Below are 23665 nucleotides of genomic sequence, written 5' to 3'. Positions count from 1 at the left end.
GTACGTATCGGTGTCAATGCATTACAATGCCTCGGCGACACAACTTCCACGGAGGTAATTGAGGGTTCCCTCCTGAGAAATGAGTCGAGAATGGAAAAGCGCATTATCCGCAGAGCCCATGAAACATGGGCTTTAGATCTTTTCCCTTTTCTCCTTATAGCCCTTTGGACACTTTGTTCCATCAAGGCTTCGATCCATCAGTTCAGTTCACTGTTAGCTTAGCGGGCCATGCTCTGCAGCGCCGCGTAACCACGCTCACCTGCCTCCACAACTATCACCGCCGGAGCCAAGTAGCTTTCCGTACGACCCCGAGCTCATTAGCGCTCACTCCCTTCCTCCAAGGTCTGGGTCCTTGCACTGAATTTACAGCTTACAGCAGCCTTCAAGGCTCAAAGTTGTCTGGTAGCCCGCAGGTTATCCCAGGGCTAACTTATTGCAAACTGAACTTAAAGAAGGAGACAGAAGCTAAAACTAAGAGAAAGTCACCACCCCTCAGGTCTTTGGGAAGTCTTTAACACTGACAGACCTTCTTACATTTTAAGCAACATTCACTGTCTCAATCTAAATCGAATATGTCGATTATTGTGCAGATAAGCATAATTAGCAAGAGCTGAAAGTTGTAAAAAGTTTTTGCTCAATTGATAATTTCCTAACAAAAGAAAATTCTGCCAAAGAAAACAAAGCTCTTCCATCTGACTGAATATCATTTGTGTGTGTGTGTGTGTGTGTGTGTGTGTGTGTGTGTGTGTGTGTGTGTGTGTGTGTGTGTGTGTGTGTGTGTGTGTGTCTGCAAGTCTCTGCATGTATATATGCGTGTATGTGTGCGCGCGCACGCGAATGCGTGACTCTGCATGTGGGAGTGTGTGTATGTGGGCGTGTGTGTCGGCATGCCTACGTTCCTGCATGTGTGAGTGTGGTGCAGTCTGAATGTGTGGGTGCTTGCCTGTATATATGTGTGTGTGTGTGTGTGTGTGTGTGTGTGTGTGAACTTAATGTGGACTTAATAAGCATAGGGCTCTACTGACCAGTACCTCCATCTCCTTGAGCACGGGGTGGTCCTCGATGCCCGGGAACAGGACCCTCATGGCGTAGGTGCGGTAGTCCAGGAAGGGGATGCCGGCGCCGTCCAGCTCCTGGGTGAGCTCGTGGATGTCCGTCTGCAGCTCAGCAAAGGCTGTGGAGGGTGAGGAGCCCCAGCTCAACACGTGAGCTTGATCCTGTTGTTTACACGCTGTTTACTTGTTAGTCCTTTGCCGGACTCTTATAACTATGTTATATTAAAACTTCTGCAGGGAGACCAAAAAATGAAGGGGCAAAAGATACAACTTTTATTTCCTGTTTCGTTAAGGAGGTACGTTACCCCGAAGAAGTGTTTTGCAGGAGGGGGTGAAGTTTTAAGTGCATTTCTATAATGGCCAGCATACATCGTGTTAATTTAACACTTATTGTTTTACCGTTTACCATTGTTGGCCTGGTTTGTGTGCATTTAAAGATCCCAGCCCCTCCAGCAAGATAATTGGTGCAAGCAAATGTAAAGGGAAGTGAAGCAACTTGTTCACCCAGACTTTAGGTTGTCTGCCATCAGACTTTAGATATTAACCTGTGTAGTCTGAATTGTGAGACTAACTATCTACTAGTTAGCTTTTTGGGCGACTCCAAAGTTGCCAAATGTATCCAACGTCTGACTCACAGAGACATGACTCTAGAGGAGAAGGAAGTGGCTACGAGTTGACTTGGGCAATGGAGGATCAAAGCCAGTGCCTTACGGCTTGGAGTCAAACCGCCCACTACACTCTCCTGACCCGCGATGTAACGTGGTCGTCTGGGGTCAACAGTTCTATTTCCTGACGGTATACTGAACACCCGAATGATTGGGATTTGAAGTGCAGCTCTTGGTGAAAGTAACCTCTGTGGGGAGACAATGAATAGTCATCGAGCGCCACAGTGTGTGTCCGCTGTTTAGTGAAGAAGAGCCCAAAATAGCCTTGGTATTTCCGAGGTGACATTTCAAGGTGAGAATGGCAGGCAGTGGCTTGGGTGAACTTTCCGAACATTAGTGCGGAAAGAGAAACGGGTACACAACTGCTTGTGAAGTCAAAGCATGTGTATATATTCTCAGAGAAAAACACCATTCCACCAGTGTATGTGCTTGACCGTTCCTAACCTCATACCTTTAGTGTACTGGTAGTACCTATCTAATTTAAGATTTAGAAATAGTGAAATGCCTTTATACTGTACATATTTTTCAAAACATTAGATACATGGTGTCAGGTCATACGTAGTGCGTGAGTGAGTGTGTGTGTGCACGTGTATGCGCGTGCATGTGCAATGTTTATATGTCTGTATGTGGTGTCATCCAGAACACACCAACGCGCGGATCCACACCCAAACAAACCCCGAACCGGAGCCCAGACTAACAGATGGCTGCTGTCACCCCCGTTCCCCCTCGCTCTCTCTCCCTATCTCCCTCCCTCAAAGTGACGCATCAGAGGTCACCCCTCTGTCACCCGGAGCCCGCTCTCCTCCTCTCTCCCAGCATCCATCTCTCCGTGTCCCTCCCTTTAATCAGTCTCCCTCTGGTCGCCGCCACAACCCCTCTCTCTCTCTCCCTCTCTCTCTCCCCCTCTCTCTCTCTCTCTCTCTCTCTCTCTCTCTCTCACTCCCTCCTGAAGATAGAGGCTGCTCCCTCTGTTCCCCAGCTCCATCACGCCGCTTCTGTTCTGGCGAGAGGTACGATACGGCCGACGCTGTTGCGTTGGTGTTCCTGAGTCACGACGACCGTTGGAGGAGCAGTGCTATATAGGCTTTATTTTGAACTGTTGTGGCTATGGCTTTGAGGTCCCTGACGTTCCCTGCTTGGTAAACGAACGCAGAAAAACAAGAACACTGCACTGCACTGCACTGCGGGGTCACCTGCAGGGCCGTCGGCCTGCACCCATCTGCCGATCGATACTCCTTCCCCTCGCTCAATCTCACCCGGCCGTCTATCCGTCCCCGGTCCAAGCATTCCAGTTTATCTGTTAACTTTATGTGCCTCCTACTCTCTCGCTTTACCTCCCTCACCATCTTTCTTCTGTACCACTCTCAATCCATCTCTCTCTCTCTCTCTCCCTCTCTCCCTCTCTTTCCCCCCCCCCCCCCACTTGAATAGTGGGATATATGGAATATATCACATTCCATAGTAAAGGCACTACACAAGTTGTGTGTGGACAATGTATTAGCTCTGATAATGATATTAACTACTAATACTAATGTAAATGTATTCGTAATAAAACTAAATCTTCATTCAAGATGACATGAATAGAATTTGTCAGTATTCTCTCTCTCTCTCATTTCTCTGTCTCTGTCTCTCTCCCCCCCTCCATCTGTCTCTTTCTCGTGCGCGCCAAACAAACAAGCACCAGCATCAGTTGACTCCTGCTGGATGTGTGCTGCCTTCTGCCAAATTAATATATGGTAATAAACCCATGTCTCTCTATCGCTCGCTCTCTCTGTGGCTCCCTCTCTCCGTCTCGCCCTACGGTTGCTGCCAAACCCGTCACAGGGGCAGGGATCCTCCACCCTTTCTACTTCTTCATCTGCCCCCATGCCCAGCTCCACTTTCTATCCATCTAACCTATTTCCATCCCCCCCCCCCCCCCCCCTACCGGCCTTCTCTCCATCTCACTGTGGATGGTAGAGAGACCAGCCAGTCGTCTCTCTCTCTCATGGGCCAGAGAGGCAACATCTGGTCTCTGGCTGAGATCAAAAGTGCTCCTTTGGACACACACCAAGACCCAGCCCGACACACACATTCATACACACACACCATGGCCACTGCACACCAGGGGGTGAATTGGCACACGACTATGGGTTGCTGGAGTGAAAGTGCAAGAGGTAGCACATGCATAAATGTGTGTGTGTGTGTGTGTGTGTGTGTGTGTGTGTGTGTGTGTGTGTGTGTGTGTGTGTGTGTGTGTGTGTGTGTGTGTGTGTGTGTGTGTGTGTGTGTGTGTGTGTGTGTGTGTGTGTGTGTGTGTGTACGCGCTATGGAGCAAAGTAGACGATCAGAGAGACAAAATATTAGATATAAATACAAATTAACTCATAAAAACGAAGGCCAGGGAGTAGTTTGAAACATCAGCTGTTTTTTATCTCCTCACCCCACCAAGAACGGATCTCAACCTCCCCATGACCACGCCCACCACCCCACAAACCACACCCACCCAACCAAGACCACCCCCAACCTCCCCAATACCACGCCCACCACCCCACACACCACACCCACCTTCTTTGCACTCCAGCGCCACTCGGGACTCCAGGTTGTCCATCTGCAGCTGCAGGCGCTTGAGGGTGCGGTCGGCGTCGCGGGACTTCCTCTTGTAGGCGATGAGCACCACGATGATGACCAGCAGCAGCAGGCCGCCGCCCCCTCCGATGCCGATGATGGCCGGGAGGGTGAGCAGGCTGTCCGAGTAGATCTGCAATGTGCCCGGGGAGTACTCAAAGCCCCCCACGCGCACCTGAGGGGAGGGAAAGGGGACAAAGGTGTTTTTATCGGTTGCGCGTCACGCACCGATATCCCCGCGCTTGAGGGATCAACCCTCCGGATCTCTTCCCCTTTTGTTTCATGTTTGTTTTTCGACAACACGGCCAGCAGTCGTAAACTCCTGGCAAGGGAAGAGGGGGGACCCTGTAGAAATACACCTATTAAAACGCCCCCCAAAGGCTTTGACGAGCGCGAATGAGTTGTTTTATGGCAGAAAATCTCAGGAAGGCAACATGCAACGAGTCGTCACTCCGCCACTTGGAGTTCTTGGTTTCAAGCCCAGGCCCTATGCCGTCCGGCCCTCAATTTCAGCTATTACATAGTAGAACTGCTGGATACCTGATTAGCCCATCAGAAATATAACACGTAAATGACTACATGGATAATGAATTCACCCACAAGACTGTTTTGATTGCCCCTTTGATTTGAGCCTGTGTGTGTGTGTGTGTGTGTGTGTGTGTGTGTGTGTGTGTGTGTGTGTGTGTGTGTGTGTGTGTGTGTGTGTGTGTGTGTGTGTGTGTGTGTGTGTGTGTGTTTGAGGTGGTAGCATTCAAGAGCTACAAACGTTCATGGTACAATTCACCTCACTTGACCAGCTGAAGTAAGAATCTGTGTTTTTCTACAGATATATAATTTATAATATTCTACAAAAGGGTGACGTGTCTATTTTTTGCTAAACCAACTTGGGGAAAATGTAGCCCAAACTCCCCCTAACTAGTTCTCTTTGTAACAGGGTCAGAGGGTGGTGGCAAACATCGCCCTAGGCTGCCTTAAGAACTGTCAGAACGTGTACACACACACACCCACACACACACACACACACACACACACACACATACACCCCTTTTAAGTACAACTTTAAAGATTTTGCTTTAAAGCCAGTTCCAGCTCCCCTGACTGAAAAGACTTTGCTTTGATTTGCTCTGCTCTGCTTTTTTTTTGTACCTCATCCTGTCTCTCCTTGTCTGGGGTCTGTGAGCGCCCCAGCCAGGGAGGGTAATAGCGGGCAAGGACCTCTCTCTCCCAGCCAAATGCTGGGGGAACTGCTCTATTGGGAACTCTAATCTCAAATTCCATTCAATCTCCTTTCCAAAGGCCCTAATGGTAACAAAGACGTTACTTTGAGCAAGGGGCAATGTAGGGTTCTGCCTTTGGGGCCATGTTTGGTTTTATGTGAATGCCAAAAGGGACTCCTATATTGCAATCTATCCGGCATTGCCACGTGAAGTAGAACACATATGGATTAGGAACAGCGGGAAGCATATAACGTATAATATATTTTGTTTGAAAGTAGCTTTGAGACGGAATAAGGAGTTTGGAGGAAGCGCTCCTGAAAGTGAAAGTACAACATCATGGTGAACAGCCTCTTGGGGTGTAGGAGAAGGATGAGATGTACTCACGGTGACTTTGTGCTCTCCTGTCAGGTTGGGCCACTCACACAGCAGCTGGCTCTCAGACAGGGTGAGGATACAGGGGGTCTCACCGATGAACACAGTGTAGTTCAGCTTGCTGTTGCCCGGCGCTGCTGGGATCAGGTTACGGCCCTGGGAGAAACAAGCAAGACAAACGTCAACACCTAAGCCTGCAATAACACTGGCAGGAACACTTAATTAGGGTGCAGAAATAGCCTGCACAAAATGTGGACAATAAGTTCTTGACATTGCAATGTGAACTTGAAGGCAAGCGACTAAAAGCCGCTGGTCGTGACGGCCGTGATTGAATGAGTACATGGGGGAGCGAAAACAAGAGCAATATCTAACATTCTCAATAACCTTTGATTTTTTTATGTCAGGCAAACTAGTCTCACGGAGCACTTTCATAGAGCCACAAGACGCTCCATCTTTTGTGTTAGACAGCAAATAAATAACAAATGTCAGACTATATTTTCTCTATCCCCGGTCCCAGCACTGAAAACTCCCTCCAACCTCCACAGCTCTTTACCCACAAGGCTTTGCGGGGGAGGAAGAACTAATTGCTTGCAAAATATGGCACGCTTCTAATTTCTCTGCAATCATTTAATAGGATGCCGTTCGCGAGCTGCTTATTTTTGAGGCACTCCATCCAGAGCACAACGGGGCAATCAAAGCTTTCCATTATGGAATCTTTATTTAAAAGTTACGGTTTGTGAGTAGCGGCGGAAAGGGGGTGGGTGGGGAGGGGAAAGAGATGCTCCCATTTGCTCCACCCTGATTGGCCAGAAGAAAAGGGAGCTTTATTTATTCGGTGAAATTGCGTGGTAATTTTCTTCCTCGCTCTTCGACAGCTTGAAGATCAATGGGAGAAGTGATTTTACAAAAAGATGAGAGTGGCTGCTCTGCGTTTTACAGAAAAATGCATTCTGTATTCAAAGGCACTTTATGACTTAGAGTAAACACAGGGCTATGAACTCATTCTTCACACCCTATTTGATGTGTGAATGAAGGTCTGTGGAGTCAGGGCTGAATCACTTTTGAATTGTGTTTTGTTTATGCTCTTTATTTCGAGGAACCATTACAGAAATACTTTTTTATTTGTGAAGGTTTTTTTTTCTCTCCAATATATCACAGTTCAGAACCTTTCAGTAATGAGTCAACAGATAACAGTATGTGCAGAGAAACTCAGAGAGAAAGGGAGTAGAGTTGGAAAGCGGAAGGATAGCAGAGACAGGGAGCCATCTATGGCATGTTGTGAACAATTTCCCCGAGCCTGGCTGTACTCTGCTCTTCACTGTTAAGAGACTGCACCAAAGAAAATAGTTTTCACATTGTGGTGACTCACGGCTTGAATAGTGTTCAGCTTTCGTTTTTTTTCTTCTGCCAAGACTATGATTTCCTTTCATTGTTCTCCTGATATCAGTCAAATCTTTCTTTTATATGACGTGCTCTGGATGCTTTCGTGCGCCCACTGGTACATTTCAATTATGCACCGATCCATGATTCAGATTAGATGTGAATCTAAAACTAACATTCAAAATGACAATTTTGAATCATTGACACCATACATTGGATACTTCTCAAAGGTATGGATAGGATAAGATGCACATCCTACCATAACACCACCTACCATCCATCTACCCATCCTACCTTCCTTTGTTACACTGATCCAGTAGGCACCAGTTGGAAGTTGTATCAACGGCTCCAGCTTAAGCAGAGAGAACATGACGGCTCCATACCTTGAGGATGAGCGGGGAGCTTGGCTTCAGCTCCAGCATGCCCGTGGGGCTCAGGGGCTCAAGCACGGGGTCCGGGTAGAAGCTGAACGTCTCGTTGACCACCATCACCGAGCGCACGTCGTCCATGACGAAGCCTATCTCGTCGGGCCCGCTGCCCGTCTCTGAGAAGCCCTTCTCCGAAGCGGCCACAGAGGGCGCCAGACACACCATCACGGTGTTGTTGACCACCGTGCAGTTCTGCAGAGGAGGAGAGGGAAGAACGGGTAAGCAGAGAGTGGTTGATGCTTCATGTTTCAGGAAGCAGCAATAATAATGTGTTTACAGCACTTAAAGAGCACTTTAATAGACACCCCAATAATAATAAATATATCTTTAATAGGATTATGCTGCATTGAGATTCCTGCAGAGCCGTCACCCTCTACTTTTTATTGACCATGACGACACCAATGCCAATTGGTATGAAGCCTCACATAAAGAATCAAGACTCCATAGGCTGATTATTTCTGGAACATATTTGCGATTAAATGATTCTGCCTTGATGAGGGAAAGAAGCGGCCTTATAACATCAGTGTCGTAATCATTGTTGATATCAACTGCGAATTCCCTCTAGAGTGAGGCATTCAACCAAGTCAGGCGAGATCAAATTACACAGTAATGACATACATGGAAACAGGAGAGCACGGTCCACTAGCCACTTCTGCTACGACAGCATTGCCAAGGAATCGTCAGGGGAGACGCCTTTTTACTTGCGTGTGTCTTTTGTTAGTCAATTTTGCTAGCATACGCAAAATGTGTCCGTTAAACTGATGATGTCACTCAATGACACGATCCGATTCGACGGTAAATGAAAGAAAAAAATATCGGAAAAATAAATTGCATCAGTGTTGTCTTAAAGGGACGTTACGGAACGGTGGTAACAATAGCTGTGTTTTCTTTCTTCTACATCAGGTAGAGGGCAGGAGAGAGAGAGCGAAAGGAAAAAGGTTAGAGAAGCCCCGTGGTGCAAGGTGAAGCGGACGGGATTTGGCAGAAAGGCTTTATAGCTGGTTGACATTTCAAAGGTTAAACTGCTAAAAAAAAGAAATTCAACATCAAAAAGCATACAGGCCCTTGGCTGAGTGAACGAGGGGGTCTAGTGTGTATGTGTGTGTGCATGATGTCCAACGTAAATCTGTGTACCGTCTGAATATCTGACATAAAGAAGAAGCAAGAGAATGAAGGAGACTTCAAACCTGAATATCCGCTGCTTCTACAGGCTGTGCCAGACATGTTTAGTTTGGTTGAAAGAAGCATGCGCTTGTGGCTGAATTCAACAACTTACGTTGACCGATTTGGCAGCTCCATATTTGGCTCTCATCTTGGGCTCCTTGATGGTTGCCAGATTGGTACCGGTGATGGTCAACAGGGTTCCTCCACTGCGGAATAAGGAAAACAAGACATCAACCACGATCACAGAGAAGCAAAGCTTTCTTTTCTTCTAAAAGACATTTCAATTACACAAGCGTCCCACTTTTAATTATAGAACCATCACCTGCCTCATTGCTTAATTGCTCATTTAAAGAGGCACCGACTGCTGGATCAATGAAGTTAGTGATGCATAAGAATTGTATATTTTAAGCCAATGTTATAATTAGGACCAAGTTTCAGTGGTACGACGGCAACGATTATGTGGCACCGGCTAGAAGCAAAACTGTTGTTGTTCTTTTTTTTACAAATTATTTAACGTTTCGTTGCAACAGTCCATTGTGGTACAGGTTAGTGGTGGATAAGTGCACTTGCATGTAGCCATACAATTATTTATTTTGTATGCATCCTACATCAATTGGTAACCTAGATAAATTTGAACTTTTTCAGTGCCGAAGTTATGGCCAGGGAGACATTGATGGCTGCATGCAGAAGTCATCCCATACAAGTTTCCCTATTCCAGCAACATTTGCCGTGATTTAGTGTAAATCTGCATGTGCATGCGTTTGTTTGCCAAGAAAGCCCTCCAGTTGTCAATTTAACAGTAATGCCATACTTATGCTGCAGCCTTCTGCCAGCTTATTCATGGCGGGCCATTCACAGGTAATGATGGCAAACCTAAAGCTCTCGGCTGAACGTTCAAATCTTACCTAAACCTGGATGGGGATTAGGGGCGGAGTCCAAGTAAATATCGAACATCTGTCCTAAAATTCAACCTGGGAGGGGTTCTGGACATCTTTCTGTCACCGCTCAGAGAACCAGGACTAGGGGAGTGGCGCAAACAGCCCACATTGTCTGCTTGCATGAGATTACTATGATGGCATGATGAACGATTAAAAAAGCAGTCCAAAAACAGAAGAATGCTCTTGAGGCCTATTGCAAAGCTTTGTCAACATCAGCCATCAGTCACTTAGCAACAGTGCATTGCAATGCACCATGTAAGTGAACCGGTTACATTGTACTGCTGTGATATAGTAGTGGTACAATACACACCGCAACTGTGTTCACATGACCCGAAACCTAGGAATCCACCAGACCAATTATTTAATCGCTCTCAATTATTTGAGGCAGAGAAAAGGACACTTTTAAGAGAGCAGCTATTAAAAATCTCATTGGCTCTGATGTTCCTGAAGCAGTTACTGGAACAAGTTAACGAACCAAACCCCCGTGCTTGGTGAAATATGTGGCTCACACACACACTTGTGAGTGTGTATGCATGTGTGTGTTAGTGCGTGTGCTTGTGTGCGCGTGTGTTAGAGTGTGTGTGCGTGCGAGTGCGTGCATGTGCACATACACTCCGCAAGCTAAAAGGGAACACATCAAGCCAGTTGGCTTTGTTTTCTAGGGGGGCAGATGGAGCGTGCGTCTTGGGGAACGATAGAAAGCCAAGCCCAGGCCTTGGAGAAGCGGCTAGGCCATGTCCTGATGGTGGACCAGGGGGGGGAGAGAGGGGCCGGGGAGCTGGCAGCCCGAGAAGGGGAAACCAGCAAGCTGGTGCTGGGGAGACAGATGTTGAAGTGGGCGGATAGTGGCTGGCTCAAAAACACAGATCCGCCAAGCTGCCAACGTCCGTCATTTGATGGGCTCCATTCACCTTTAAAGTAGTCAGAGGAAGGCACGCGGTCACGCCTGCGCCGGCCCAACCGCGGTAAGGCAGGTCGTGCAGAAAGCCACCCCAACAACATATAGGGCATCTGCAACCCCATGAAACAGCTCGGGCTGAAACGCATCAAGCCATGTCCTTCCAGCCGCTGCGCCCAGTTAAGGGAGCTGAAGTCTCGGGCATCTCACATTAGAAGCAAAGTGCAACTCTCCCTGGAATTGGCCCTGGCGTCAGGGTCAGTGGAGGTGCCATAGCAACAATTTAGCTTGGTAAATACGGCCAAGATTGGCCGGGGGATAACGATCTGTGGCCCCCCTCTGAGAGCTGCAGCGAGACCGCAAACAAGAGTCACGGAGGCGCCGGGTCAGCGCCGCCGCCGAGGCATGATGCCGACACTTTTCTCTCTCCTGTTTCCCTTTGTCCCCGCTACCTTTCAATCATCCGCTGTTCGGACGCCACTTCCCGTCCGCTCACACCTCTGTCACATGAGGAGAGTCGGTCGCGCGCTGCGGCAATTCTCACCTCCCCCCTCACAGGTATGCTTGAAAAATTGCTTTTCTTTTCTTTGCCCCCCCCCCCCCCCCCCCACCTCCCACCAGAGGAGGTGTTTTTTTCCTTGAGTTTCCTTGTTATGGGCTAAACCAAACCCTTAACTGCCAAGCTGCATCCTTATGTTATCCCTGAATAGCCGTTCTTTCAATCTTTATTCTCACAACTAGTTTCAGACTAGGATTTCAGTTTTCGAAAATGAAAGCCATTGTAAACACATAAATGGATAATTACTTCCATTTACACCGCTAGCATGTCCCTTTAACTATGGTAGAAGTATAGTAGCATAGTATACTATAGTATAGTACACTTACGTGTCTCCCTATCCAGTTATCATCTCTGATAACAAAACTATGGACTATAAAAGGGGAGGGGGAATAAACAAAAGACAAAAACAAAACTTAAAAGCTCATAAATGTGTCAACTTCAGCAGCGACTGGGAATAACGGCTTTCTAGGTCATGCTAGCGAGACCATTAGCATTCGGAAGCCCCCCCGTCGCTTCTTCTCCTTCTTCCTCTTTGCTTCCTTCATCTTCTTTCCGCACTACAGCTTGTGTTTACAGTGCAGATCTTCCCATGGCTACGGAGCCTCATTTCAATAAGTCAGGCGGTATTAACGGACGCATCAACAAACTCCACGAAACTCATCAAGCAGCACCGCTGCAGGAGCTCCTCATCCAGCTGTTACACTACTAAAAGATTTACTTTGGAAACACTAAGAATGGATTTGATTCAATAAGTACGTTTATATTTATGTCTCGTTACGCGTTATGAGAGAAAATGTGTGGGGTGAAAACCAAGTGTTTATTTAATTATGGTTGTGGGACTTGGCCAGGTGCTACGGGCGTTTAATAAGACATTTCTCAAACTACTGTACCCAGAGTTCATGTTTCAGACACATCGGCCATGTTTGTAGGCAAATAATGTAATTTGTGGCTAAACCACAACGAGATGGGAATACACAAGGTGGGAAACACCCCTTTGGTGCATCTGGGCGATAGAGGCCCCAAACACCACTGTTAGGGTGCAGCGTTTACACAATACCGGGCTAGCATATTGCAGTATGACATACTGCTGTGGCGGACCCTGGACAACACCCTCACTCAGGGAGCATTTTAGGGAAGCTGCAAGCAACTTTCTCATAGTTGAAAATAAACAAGAGGCTTGTAAGCCATTATTTACAGGAGAGTGAATGCAGCATATGACCGCCAGTGGGTATCAAACCTGGATCCCCGACAAGGCGTTTACCGTGAAGTGTCCTTACCTGGCGATGCTCCAGTCCGGTTCGATGCGCAGGATGGTGGGGTCGTCCGTGTAGTTGAACTTCACCTCGGGGTTCCGGAGCTCCGCAGCGTTGATGTCCACCATGACCGGGGTGGGGCCCAGGTTCTTGCCCACCGGGGTCACACACACAATCTCCTTCTCATTACGCCTGGCGGGGGAGAAAGAGAGAGAGAGAGAGAGAGAGAGAGAGAGAGAGAGAGAGAGAGAGAGAGAGAGAGAGAGAGAGAGAAAGAGAGAAAGCGAGAGAGAGAGAGGGAAAGCGAGAGGGAGACGGAAAGCGAGAGAGAGAGAGAGAGAGAGAGAGAGAGAGAGAGAGAGAGAGAGAGAGAGAGATAAAAACAAGCAGGGGGAACAGAAGCGCAGAGAAAAGTTTTAGGTTGAATTCACCCACAGAGACAAAAGTAGTTTATGGCATGGGAGCATAAACCGAGAAATAACGTCCTTTAGTTCTTGAGATGACAACACGTATTTACGGCAACAATATAACACACACAGAGCGGGGAGCCTGGCAGAGCACAGCTTTTCAGACAGTGTGTGGCTGTGACTCCACCAGCCCAGATGACACTGCGGTACAGGCCTTCAACGACCGCCTCTTCCCTCGTTCGCCCTTTCCCTCACTCTTCCCTCCCTACATCCGACCTGCCTTTTTTTTTTCTACTGTGGCATTGCAAATCACAGTCTTTGAATATGTGTGTGTGTGCATGTGTGCGTGTTTGAACCCCCCCCCCCATCCGCCAACCCCTCCCCAGCAGTCAGCCAGCCAACTGGGGCCTCTCAGGAAGATTTGGTTGGTCTGCCAGAAAGTTTTTTTACACTCAACCGCGACCTTAATACACTGCACCCACCTTCTGCGGTCACCCAGACAGACAGACAGACAGACAGGCAGACAGACAGACAGACAGACAGACGACAACCGGCGGCAGAGAGAGAGTGAGCAAGGAGGGAGGATGACTCAGCTTCACAGTGTTCGGATTGCAATATGCCAATTGTAACCTCGGCAGGAATTACAGGGAGTCCTAGGTTAAGAATCACAGTTTGGCTGAGGTTTACACGCTGTGAATCCCTTTCCTTTCACTGGCTGCCTGCCTGCCGGGGCTCAGGGCAGCACGGGGGCTCTGTGTGCACGCTGGGACTCGCAAAACACACGACACGGCGAGAGAACTCTGGCGAAGCGTTATCTACTGCGGAAGTTGAATCACAGGCTGGATGACAGAGAGGAGATGAAAGACTGCTATTCTGCCGGGTGCTCTGTTGGCGCCTCACGGGGGGCGGGTTGAAAGGTGGCGGGTGGGATGTGTCTAGGGGTGTGTGTGTGTGTGTGTGTGTGTGTGTGTGTGTGTGTGTGTGTGTGTGTGGGGGGGTAAGGTGGGAGGAGTCGGGTTGGAGAAGCGGTGGGAGGCATGGGTGGGGTGACGTCTCCGCCGTCTTGCAGACAGCAGTGAATTTCTACGGCACCTTCTGCTAAGTATCAGTCTGCATGCGTGTTTGTTAGGGGGGGTGGGGGGGGGGGTTGTGTGTGTATGTGTGTGTGTGTGAAGGATGGAGGGGGGGGGCGTAAGGAGAGCAGAGGAATGAGGATGAGAGATGAAAGGGAGAGAGGATTTTTCTTTTTGGTTGCCACATTCCGCCTGTGCCATGGTCGCCATGGTTACCATTTTCACAACACCGTGAGTGCAGTGTCGGGGGGGGGGGGGGGGGAGCCACGTACGTATCTGACACGGTTTCCATGGCATCGCCAGAATGTGGATCAGAGAGGGGGGAGGGGGGGTGTACAGAAAGAAAGAGTGGTGTAGAAAAGAAGGAGTTCGGGAGGGGGGAGAGAGAGACAGTGAGAGAGGGAGACAGAGAGAGAGCGAGCGAGAGAGCGAGAGACAGTGAGAGAGGGAGACAGAGAGAGAGCGAGCGAGAGAGCGAGAGCGAGAGACAGGGAGACCGAGAGAGACAGAGAGGGAGACAGAGAGAGAGTGAGCGAGAGAGAGAGAGAGACAGGGAGACAATGAGAGACAGAGAGGGAGACAGAGAGAGAGAGCGAGAGAGAGAGGGAGAGCGAGAGACAGAGAGGCAGAGCGAGAGAGAGAGAGAAAGAGAGAAAAAGGAGAGACAGTGACAAAGAGAACGAGAAAAAGAGCGCGAGAGAGATAAGAGGATGAGGGAGTAAGGGTAAATAGGTTTTGATTAAACCGCGGGGCCGACTGAATACAGAGCATATTAAAGGAGATGGACTCAAATGCTTCATTACTTTGGCCATAAAGGTTATTGCTGCTCGACGAATGAAAGGCCAAGATAAGAGAGATGTTATGTCCACCTTTTTGGAAACGTGCCACAATGCTTTAAATTGGCCTTTGCCTCATTCCCTTCGTGCACTCCTTAAACACAACAGAGCTGCAAAGGCCCAAGCTCATTAGATTGACCTGTCGGAAGATAACAATTCAAAATATAAATCCCACCACCTCTGTTCCTACGATTATCTTTGCCCATTTCCTTTTTCTTATTTTTTTCCTTGATTCTGATACATGCTTCCTTCTTTGCTGCTGCCTTCTATAGCTTCTCCCTGGATTTCTCCTAGATTCAAGCCTACGAGATGCCTCTTCTACACGAGTTTGAACACTGTTCTCTGAGAGGTGCCGTCTCCCATCAGCCATCTGCCAGACACTGTTCATGATTGGATGTTGAACAGAATGCATCTCTCTGTTGGGTTGCCAGAAAATACTCAAAAAACCCCAAAAACAAAGCAAGGGAAAAGACAAAGCGGCTCTTGGCTCCGAAAATTAAAGGTGTCCACATATCAAATTGGATCCGTGTCTCCGTGATTGCAGACATTCTGGCACCTTCTGTCGACCCAACTGAGTCATCGCTGAGCGGATACCAGCAGTAGGAACATGAGGTGAAAATTGACTTAAGTGTAGGTTTATTGAGCCCATAACTATAAGCATTAATATAATATTTTCAGATTCATATTTTTCCTCATTCATATATATTTTTCTATTTTTAATGAAGCATGGTTGGAAGGATTCCCCCTCCAGATTGGTAGAAAATCATTTAAATGGATATAATTTTGTTCAAACATCTATAAAAATCTCCATCAATGTGCGTTCCTTAGATAGAACACATTTCCCTAGCCTGAACTGATTGTGTGGAAGGTGGTCCAAAATGATTACCACTTCAAACAGCTAGCATGAGAATCACAAATACCAGCAAATAAAAATAACAATATAACAGATGCTCTACCCTACACTCAGGTCATTACAATTTCATTTTACAGCTCCCGCTTATAGAAGTGGCAAAGCACAGGTATAGTGAGAGAGCCTTAGAGAGAGAGGAAGACTCCAGTATGGCTCCGCAGTGGACCTGTCCTCACCTCTCGAAGCGGCAAAAGTGGAGGCCGATCTTCAGGGCCACTGCGCTGCCGGCGTTCAGGCTATTCCCTTTGATGGTGATCTTGGTTCCCCCCGACAACGGCCCGTTGGACGGATGGACCCGGGTGAAGTACGGCGACTGGGGAGGGACAAACAGAGCAGTGGGTGAGTCGAGTGGAGAGGCTACTACACGTTCACTTCTGCTGGCGCAATCTCAAGTCGCCAAGTCCCAAATCGTTCAGTAGCGCAACTGAAAAAAGCCGTCTCTGCCCCGCACCGGTGGCAGGTTAGAATGGAGCTGAACACTGGTTAACGGGTTCATGTGGTGTGCGCCAAACCTCGGTGCATGTCATATGGTAGAAATGCTGCTTCGGTGTCTTGACGTGCGAGTGACAGCCGAGACTTGCCGCGTCGACTTACCACAAAGGTGAAGAACTTGACGGAGGTTGCCTTGTAGTCAGGGTGGATGCAGTCCCTCACGCACACCTCAACGCGAGCGTCCTGCACACTGTAGCCCGTCGCGTCGGCCAGCCGACACACAATCCTGAGAGACAGAGAGAGATAGTGAACGAGAGAGAGATAAAGAAAAAAGAGGGATAGAGAGAGAGAGAGAGAGAGAGAAGGGGGAGATATTTTATTGAATGGCACTCGACAACCGAACAATAATACGTATTAGGCAGCACGAGGGAGCAAAGGGTAGTGTACACCCTTATTAATATTAAGGTGACAATACATTCCAGAGACTAAACAATATACTGCTGTCCCAAAACCGACCACCGCAGCAGGGCCATTGTACCACAGCAGCAAATCACTCAGGCTCGGAGGTCGCTGTGTACTATGGTGTGTGTGTGTGTGTGTGTGTGTGTGTGTGTGTGTGTGTGTGTGTGTGTGTGTGTGTGTGTGTGTGTGTGTTACTGGGTAATGTGGAACCATAAGCCTTGCACTTGGCCCTAGGCACAGGCCAGCCAAATGAAAATCCATTGGAGAAATGATTGAAGGAGAGGAGGAATGGCTAAGGTGCACAGAGACCCACAGGGGAAGACTTACACGCACGCACACACACACACACACACACACACACACACACACACACACACACACACACACACACACACACACACACACACACACACACACACACACACACACACACACACACACACACACACACACACACACACACCCGACTGTTAATTAACCAGAAAAACTAATGGAAGAGCAAGCGAAGGAGGGAGGGAAGGAGGAATAGCGATAAGAAAGAAAAATAAAAAAGAGAAAGATAGCGACAGCAAGAGAGCGAGCATCAGTGAAAGAGAAAGAGAGCGCATCATTGAGAGAGAGCCACTGATTAATTGAACAAGCTTTTGTCCTATAGCCACCCCCCCCCCCCATCCTCTCCTTCCCTTCCTGGAGATGAGTTATAACTCCTCCGGCTCCCATGCTCCCTGCAGGTGGCCCACGCCGTTGCCTTTCCACCGGCGTGACATCCACAGTTTTTTGACGCAGTGTAATTTTTCTCCCCGCTGCCCATTTATTCAGAGGACCGCCCGCTGAGTGTGAGGACCCTGGTAATAAGAGTGCCGGACCCCCCCCCCCCCTCTCCCTCCCTCTCTCTCTCCCCTGGCTCGCCGTGCTTATGTTACAGATAAGGGGTGGGAGGCTGTGCGGAGCCGCCGGTTTATGGGTGGACGGAGGCTCCTGTCAGGAAGCAACTGATTATTCACAGTCTATTTGAAAGGATGGCGAAGCTTCAAATTACCGCTCGCTCATTTACGTAATTGCAGTGTAATTAGTAAGAAAGAAAACAACATATGGTGGGGTGGGGGCGGGGGGGAGGGGGTTAGAAACTGGAAATGTTAACTGTTTAAAAAGGAGCTTAAACACTTATTTTCTTATGCATATCATTTGTTTCTTGTGTTTTTGTTTGCTCTCTGAATGCCACGGTTTGACGGCATCCGACTGATGGAGACAGATAGTTCGACTGTCGGGAGTTAAAGTGGTAAAAATCAACCCACGCAAGGATCCAGCTTTTAGATGTTTGTTAATAGTCACCCTGAATCAGGAAATGAACAAACAACAGGGACTGCTTGTTCTGTTGAGAGCTGTAACGGTTGCTTGGGCTGCTGGTGGAGGAGTTACCGTACCCTTTATTGGAGCTGAGATTTGATTAAAGTGAAAGAGGGTAAAAATGCAAAACGAGAGAAAAAGCATCTCAGGCAGCGAATACACTGTGCGGGCCAATCCAACACTACGTTTATACGAGCCAACCAACCCTGGCCTCCCTGATAGTTGACCCTTGAACCCGTGCCGTCACTCCCACAGCCCCTGGGTCCCCCCCCCTTGTGTAATGGCTTTGAAGGGGTCGTGGGCAAACGACGTGAGCAATCAGTCCATTAATGGCACCGCGAAGCGGACATCACTTTTAATAACCACGACAGCTCCCCCCCGCCCACACAGACATTTCAACCCCTGTTACCCCCCCCCCCCCCCTCCCCACCTTCTTCCTGCTCCCCCTCCTCCTTCTCCTCTTGGCAGCCAGAGCAGTGTCGCCAGGTAAAATGATGGCTACTTTTTAATTGCGTGCACATTTCAAAATAAGGATCACCGCTGGCTTCAGTCACCATAGGGTAACGCACACCGGTGGCAAATGGGAAAGACATATTGGTATTTATAGCTTTCTAGGGGAGGGTTCAGGGGAGAGAGGGATCCAGAACCGGCTGTATAGTCTCGTAGTGTGGACTCCATGCCTACCGCACACCCAGCATGTGTTACACCCCCCATCCATTCCGAAAGGGGGATCCCCTCTCTTATGGGGCACTTTATTCCTTTTCCCATTTGGTTTTGTGGACTTTTTGCCATCACTCTGCCATCTGAGGGCGTAGAGTTCGGCAGTGCCATAAGAATCAATTCATCTGAACTGTGGGCATGTGAAGCCCATTGACTTAATGCTTCACTGGGACAGCTGGGAGACCAGTGGGCCCTTCACTCCTGTCAAGCCTTCACACTCGCATTGTGTGCCCTCCATTTCAGGCCGGCGGGTACAAAACACACCGATTTTGCCCGAATTGCGTGTGCGGTCGAGGGGGAACCAATGGGAGCGTCTGTTTACATGCACACAGACACGAGTCAAGAGTTTAGAGGACATCTCCTGCTGTGTCCTCCACCGCTCCTTCTCCCCTTTTATCCCCTGCACCAGTTTCAATTTCACAGGAAAAGGAAAACAATGGGGACAAGCTGTAGTCAAAACAAGGACAGTGATTAATTATTAGGTCGTTTATATTAATAATGGATTCATTATTTATCTGGGGCCGTATTCACAAAGGATCTTAGGGCTAAAAGTAGGTCCTAACTGGCGAATTTAGGAGTAACTCCTAAAAATAATGGGCGTGTCACTCTTAAATTTAGGACTCCTAACTTTTTTCACTAAGAGCAATTCACAAAGTATTTTAGGACTAAAAGTAGCACCTAAGTCTAGGAGAGCTTAAAAGTCCTCAAGAGGACTCCTAACTCAGTAAGACCTATTCACAAAGAATCTTAAAATGCCTGCGAGACGACATGTTAGGGTATTCAAATTATTGTGGAGTTAATGCGCGATGCAATAACATCCCCGACTAACAGGAATAATCCGATTAGTCCCGAAATAAAATGTTATAAAAATTATAAATTATAAAAAAATATATATAACTTATAAAAAATAAAAATAATTGCGCCATCAAAAGACGAGGACGTGTTCGTCAATAGGAAGAAAGTGCATTCCATCAACACGCAGGTTGTTTTTGATGCAAATTTTAACATAGCCTACTGGATGTTGTTGCAAAGTGGCCTGGATCTTCAGCTACCCATGATTCGCGCATTTTAATGGTGAGCGGTCTGAGGCAGCTTTTTGAGATGTACCAGTTGGGTGTCACTTGCTGGGTGACAGTGACTATCCATGCAAGACGTGGCTCTAGACACCCTACCTTAATCCACAACCGGGAGCACAGTTAAAGTGTAACATGTAAGTGATTACGCAGATTACGCTGAGTCCTATGCGTAAAACACATCGTATTGGCTCTTTGCGAGCACACAAACATACACGAAATGTTGTGGAGAGAGGAATTGGGCAGATGAAACGTCGGTTTCATGTCCTCCACGGCGAAATACGCCTCACCCCAGAGAGGGCAAGCACAGTAATCACTGTATGTGCCATTCTACACAACCTTTGCAAGCGGAGGAACATTCCACAGCCAGACGATGATGATGATGATGATGATGATGATGATGATGATGATGATGATGGCGGAACATTACAAGGAATTTGGCCGTGTGGAACCGAGTGGACAGGCATTTAGGGATCACTTTGAAAACACATTTTAGGTAAACACCTTGGCACAAATCAGTCAACACTTGGGTAGTTCGTAACATTTATTTTATTTTAGATTTTACGTATTTTTATTGTTTGCTTTCTCTCTCTCTTGAACGTGCAGGCTACAACGTCATTATCGTGGTCTGCACAAAATGGTCATCATGCGTGTATTCTGCTAACTGCACTATAACTACTTAATAGGAATTCATTTCTAGCCTAGGCTATTTCCTTGTTTTTCGGTGATTCAGTGGGCTCGTCTGAACAACCAATCACCGAACTGACCGCTTCTAAACTCGTGCACGAGAATTGACGTAATCCATAGCAACGGCGCGTCACTCTTAGTTCACTCTTTGTGATTTATCCTTAGTAAGAGTAGGTCTCAGCGGCTTTGTGAATAACTTTTAAGAAAAAACTCCTGCGTAAAATGTTTTAGCGCGAGTTAGGAGCACTCCTAGCGGTAAGATAAAATGCTTTGTGAATACGGCCCCTGATCTTCTGCACAGTGATGCTGGGATCTGAGGGCTGTTGCAGCATCACAATTAGAGTAAAGAGAATCTAGCACTACCACTGTGGGGGTAAGCCAAACCCACCACCCATTGGCTTTTCCGACAGCCAATGGCTGGTGGGTACATACACCATTTCACCTGCAGTGTTTTAGGAAACAGCCAAATAGGTATAAATGTGAGGAGCAGGAGGAAGGAAAACATGGATGAAAACATGACGAGGCAAGAAACTGAAGGGTGTCCCAATGACGCAATCACAATAGAGTTACTAAAGAGTTACTAAAGAGTTACTCAAAGTAACATGAGAAAATGAAAGCATAAGACTGTAAGCCTGTGTCGGGATAACTTACTGTTCGGCACTGATGTACTGGTCCTCCTGAGGGATGCAGGTCACCTTGCCGATGCGCACGCCATTCTGGATGTCCTTGAAGTGCAGGCCCAAATTCTCCCCCGTGATGGTCAACATGGTACCTCCCTGTGTTGGTCCGGTCTCTGGCGACAGCTGGAAGAAGGGACAAACCAAATGGTGAGGGGGAGGGTTTGGCGTGACAGTTTGGCAAAGTCGAAGAGAAAAGTAGGAGCACTCTGAGTTAAAAAAGCCATATGGGGTCGTTGTACTGCTCTAATTCAACACGCAATGCATACACAGCTCGGTTAGAGGGATGACAAATGACCGGCGATCCATTAACTCTGGCTCAACTCAATCAAAAACAGGAACAATCTGCCACATCGTGCACTTATCCCAGACCCGTCATCAAGAACCCACTTAAATATCTCATTTAACCTTGTGACTATTAATCTACTGAACACAATTACTACGCAACAATGACCTCCCCCCTTCTCCCACTTCCCTCAGGAGGTCCTTGAAAGGTGTGCCGAGGTGCTAATGGCTACCCCGGGCTAGCCCAGTCGCTAATCACAGCTCCATTCATCTAGCCCAGGGCCCAGACAATGGCCCTGACGCTCATCATTCATGACTAGCATGATTAACGCCAAGGCTAATTGGATTAGCAGCCGTGGTACGGGTGGAGACAAACTGCGGGGGAGTATGTGGCAGCGGTGGTGGTCGAGGTCTTTTCATCGCGGTCATTCGATTGGTGGAAGGGAGAAGGAAAAGGGGCATGAGGGGAAACAAGGTAAGAGGTCGCACTTTGACCTCAATGTCAATAAAGGAGGCATGAGATGAATGAGACCGGAGGACCCGTCGGATGAGTGGGATGAGAAGAGCTAGGGGATGAACACTGGCTGGGAGAGGGCATTCGACACATGCATGCAAGGGGGGCTCCTTTTCTGGACGAGGTCGGCTGCCAGCCAGCCATGACATCCGGAGGACATTCTCTTCGGCCCTCTTTCTAAACGAGTGCACCGTCAGCAGGGCTTCAGAGTGCTTTAACTCGATGTGCTAGTCTCGTCACCGCTGATGAGTGTGTGCGGGTGTCCGTTTGTGTGTCCGGCGGTTGCCCTTTCAGTCATAATCTAATGGTGCCCAGGTCAGAGACGATCGACCCTGTTCTTGTTGTTTTCTTAACTTTTCTCCTGTCAGCCTGCCAGCACAGCAGGGACACTGGGTCTAATGTTATCATCATGGAGGAAGAGGAAGCTATTGAAAGCCACAGCGGCGACGAATGCGCATGCACACAGACACACACACACACACACTAACAAGCACAATGAGGGGGCACCTGCTGTGTTACAGGGCCAGAGCTTAAATGGCACAGCAATATAATTATGGATTATTTTCTACTCAACATTCACCAGTGTAAGGACCCTTACTTGGACCAACCCTATTTTCCTCTATTCTCCGTCCTTTTCCCTCTCCCACCCCCTCTAACCACTTCTATGTCCAACTCTTTCTCTCTCTCGGGATTCCTCCCTCACTCTATCAATGTGCCCGAGTGCATATAGAGATTTCTTGCCTGAGACAAAGGCGAGAGTGGCACATAATGGCGCCGCCAGTGCTAATCTTCAGATGCGGTAATCAAATCTCTCCCTCTCTCTGTCCAAACATGGACCTTATCTGTAAACCCCACCGACCACTGCTGCAGCCACCGCTGCTCCAAACCAAAGCAAACAAAAAAAAATAGACTTTTGATGAAAAACCACCAGCCTAAACACGCTCTCTATTCTCCGACGTGGCAAGTTGCCCTGCTTGCCTAAACTCTCCTTTCTTTTCTTTTCCATCTCGTAGCTCTTTCTTTCCCCCTTTATTTCTCTCGTATTCTCTCCGTCCGTCTCGATCGTATGCCAATGTGCCGGGGTGGTAGTGGGGCTGTGAGGCCTATTGTGGCTGAACGCCGGGAGCAGGGTGTAGATAGCATCTGGTGGTTAAAGAGGAAGAATGAAAGACGGCGAGACAGCAAGCAAGGCAGAGAGAGAGAGAGAGAGAGAGAGAGAGAGAGAGAGAGAGAGAGAAAGAGAGAAAGAGAGAAAGAGAGAAAGAGAGAAAGAGAGAAAGAGAGAAAGAGAGAGAGAGAGAGAGAGAGAGAGAGAGAGAGAGAGAGATATAAAAGGAGGAATGGAAAAAGGGCATGAGATACAGATAGGAAGCCAGCAAAGAGCCTTATCTCTGATATAAAAGAGAGGGATCTGGGAAAAAGAGGATAAAGGCTTCTTACAGACGGACAAGATGGGGGGGGGGGAGGGAGTGGACAGAATTGGTCTGCATTAGTTTGCCGTTGTATGTGCAGTGGAGTGCAGAGGAGGGGAGAGGTGAACTTGGTGGATTATTATTATTATTACTTTATGCTGATGGAGATGACCATCTCATGTCTGAGAGGTGCAACCATAACACTTTTCTCTGCCAAACAGATACGGGCAGGGGGCGTTCTGATGACATCAGGCTATTGGAGCACACACACACACACACACAACATGTAATGTT

The 23665-nt window shown here is 48.0% G+C and overlaps 1 protein-coding gene across 3 annotated transcripts in view; it reads right to left on the bottom strand.

The window, feature by feature from the left end:
* Positions 1–23665, bottom strand: part of LOC130402559 (plexin-A1-like) — a 172561-nt gene that overhangs the window by 17097 nt on the left and 131799 nt on the right. For 2 of the 3 annotated variants that reach the window (XM_056606771.1, XM_056606772.1), the window contains exons 13-21: positions 21135–21286; positions 16357–16480; positions 15939–16075; positions 12561–12728; positions 9001–9094; positions 7680–7916; positions 5929–6072; positions 4268–4502; positions 1026–1174 (exon numbers count right to left, since the gene is read on the bottom strand). In XM_056606771.1, coding sequence (XP_056462746.1) covers positions 1026–1174; positions 4268–4502; positions 5929–6072; positions 7680–7916; positions 9001–9094; positions 12561–12728; positions 15939–16075; positions 16357–16480; positions 21135–21286 — 1440 coding nt within the window. The remainder of the gene's footprint in view (positions 1–1025; positions 1175–4267; positions 4503–5928; positions 6073–7679; positions 7917–9000; positions 9095–12560; positions 12729–15938; positions 16076–16356; positions 16481–21134; positions 21287–23665) is intronic. The other variant, XM_056606773.1, reaches the window with a different exon arrangement.

This window comes from Gadus chalcogrammus, chromosome 13 (assembly GCF_026213295.1).
Source record: "Gadus chalcogrammus isolate NIFS_2021 chromosome 13, NIFS_Gcha_1.0, whole genome shotgun sequence".
Classification (NCBI taxonomy): Eukaryota; Metazoa; Chordata; class Actinopteri; order Gadiformes; family Gadidae; genus Gadus; species Gadus chalcogrammus.
Note: the sequence above shows the minus strand (reverse complement) of the source record. Positions and strands in the feature narration are given on the sequence as shown.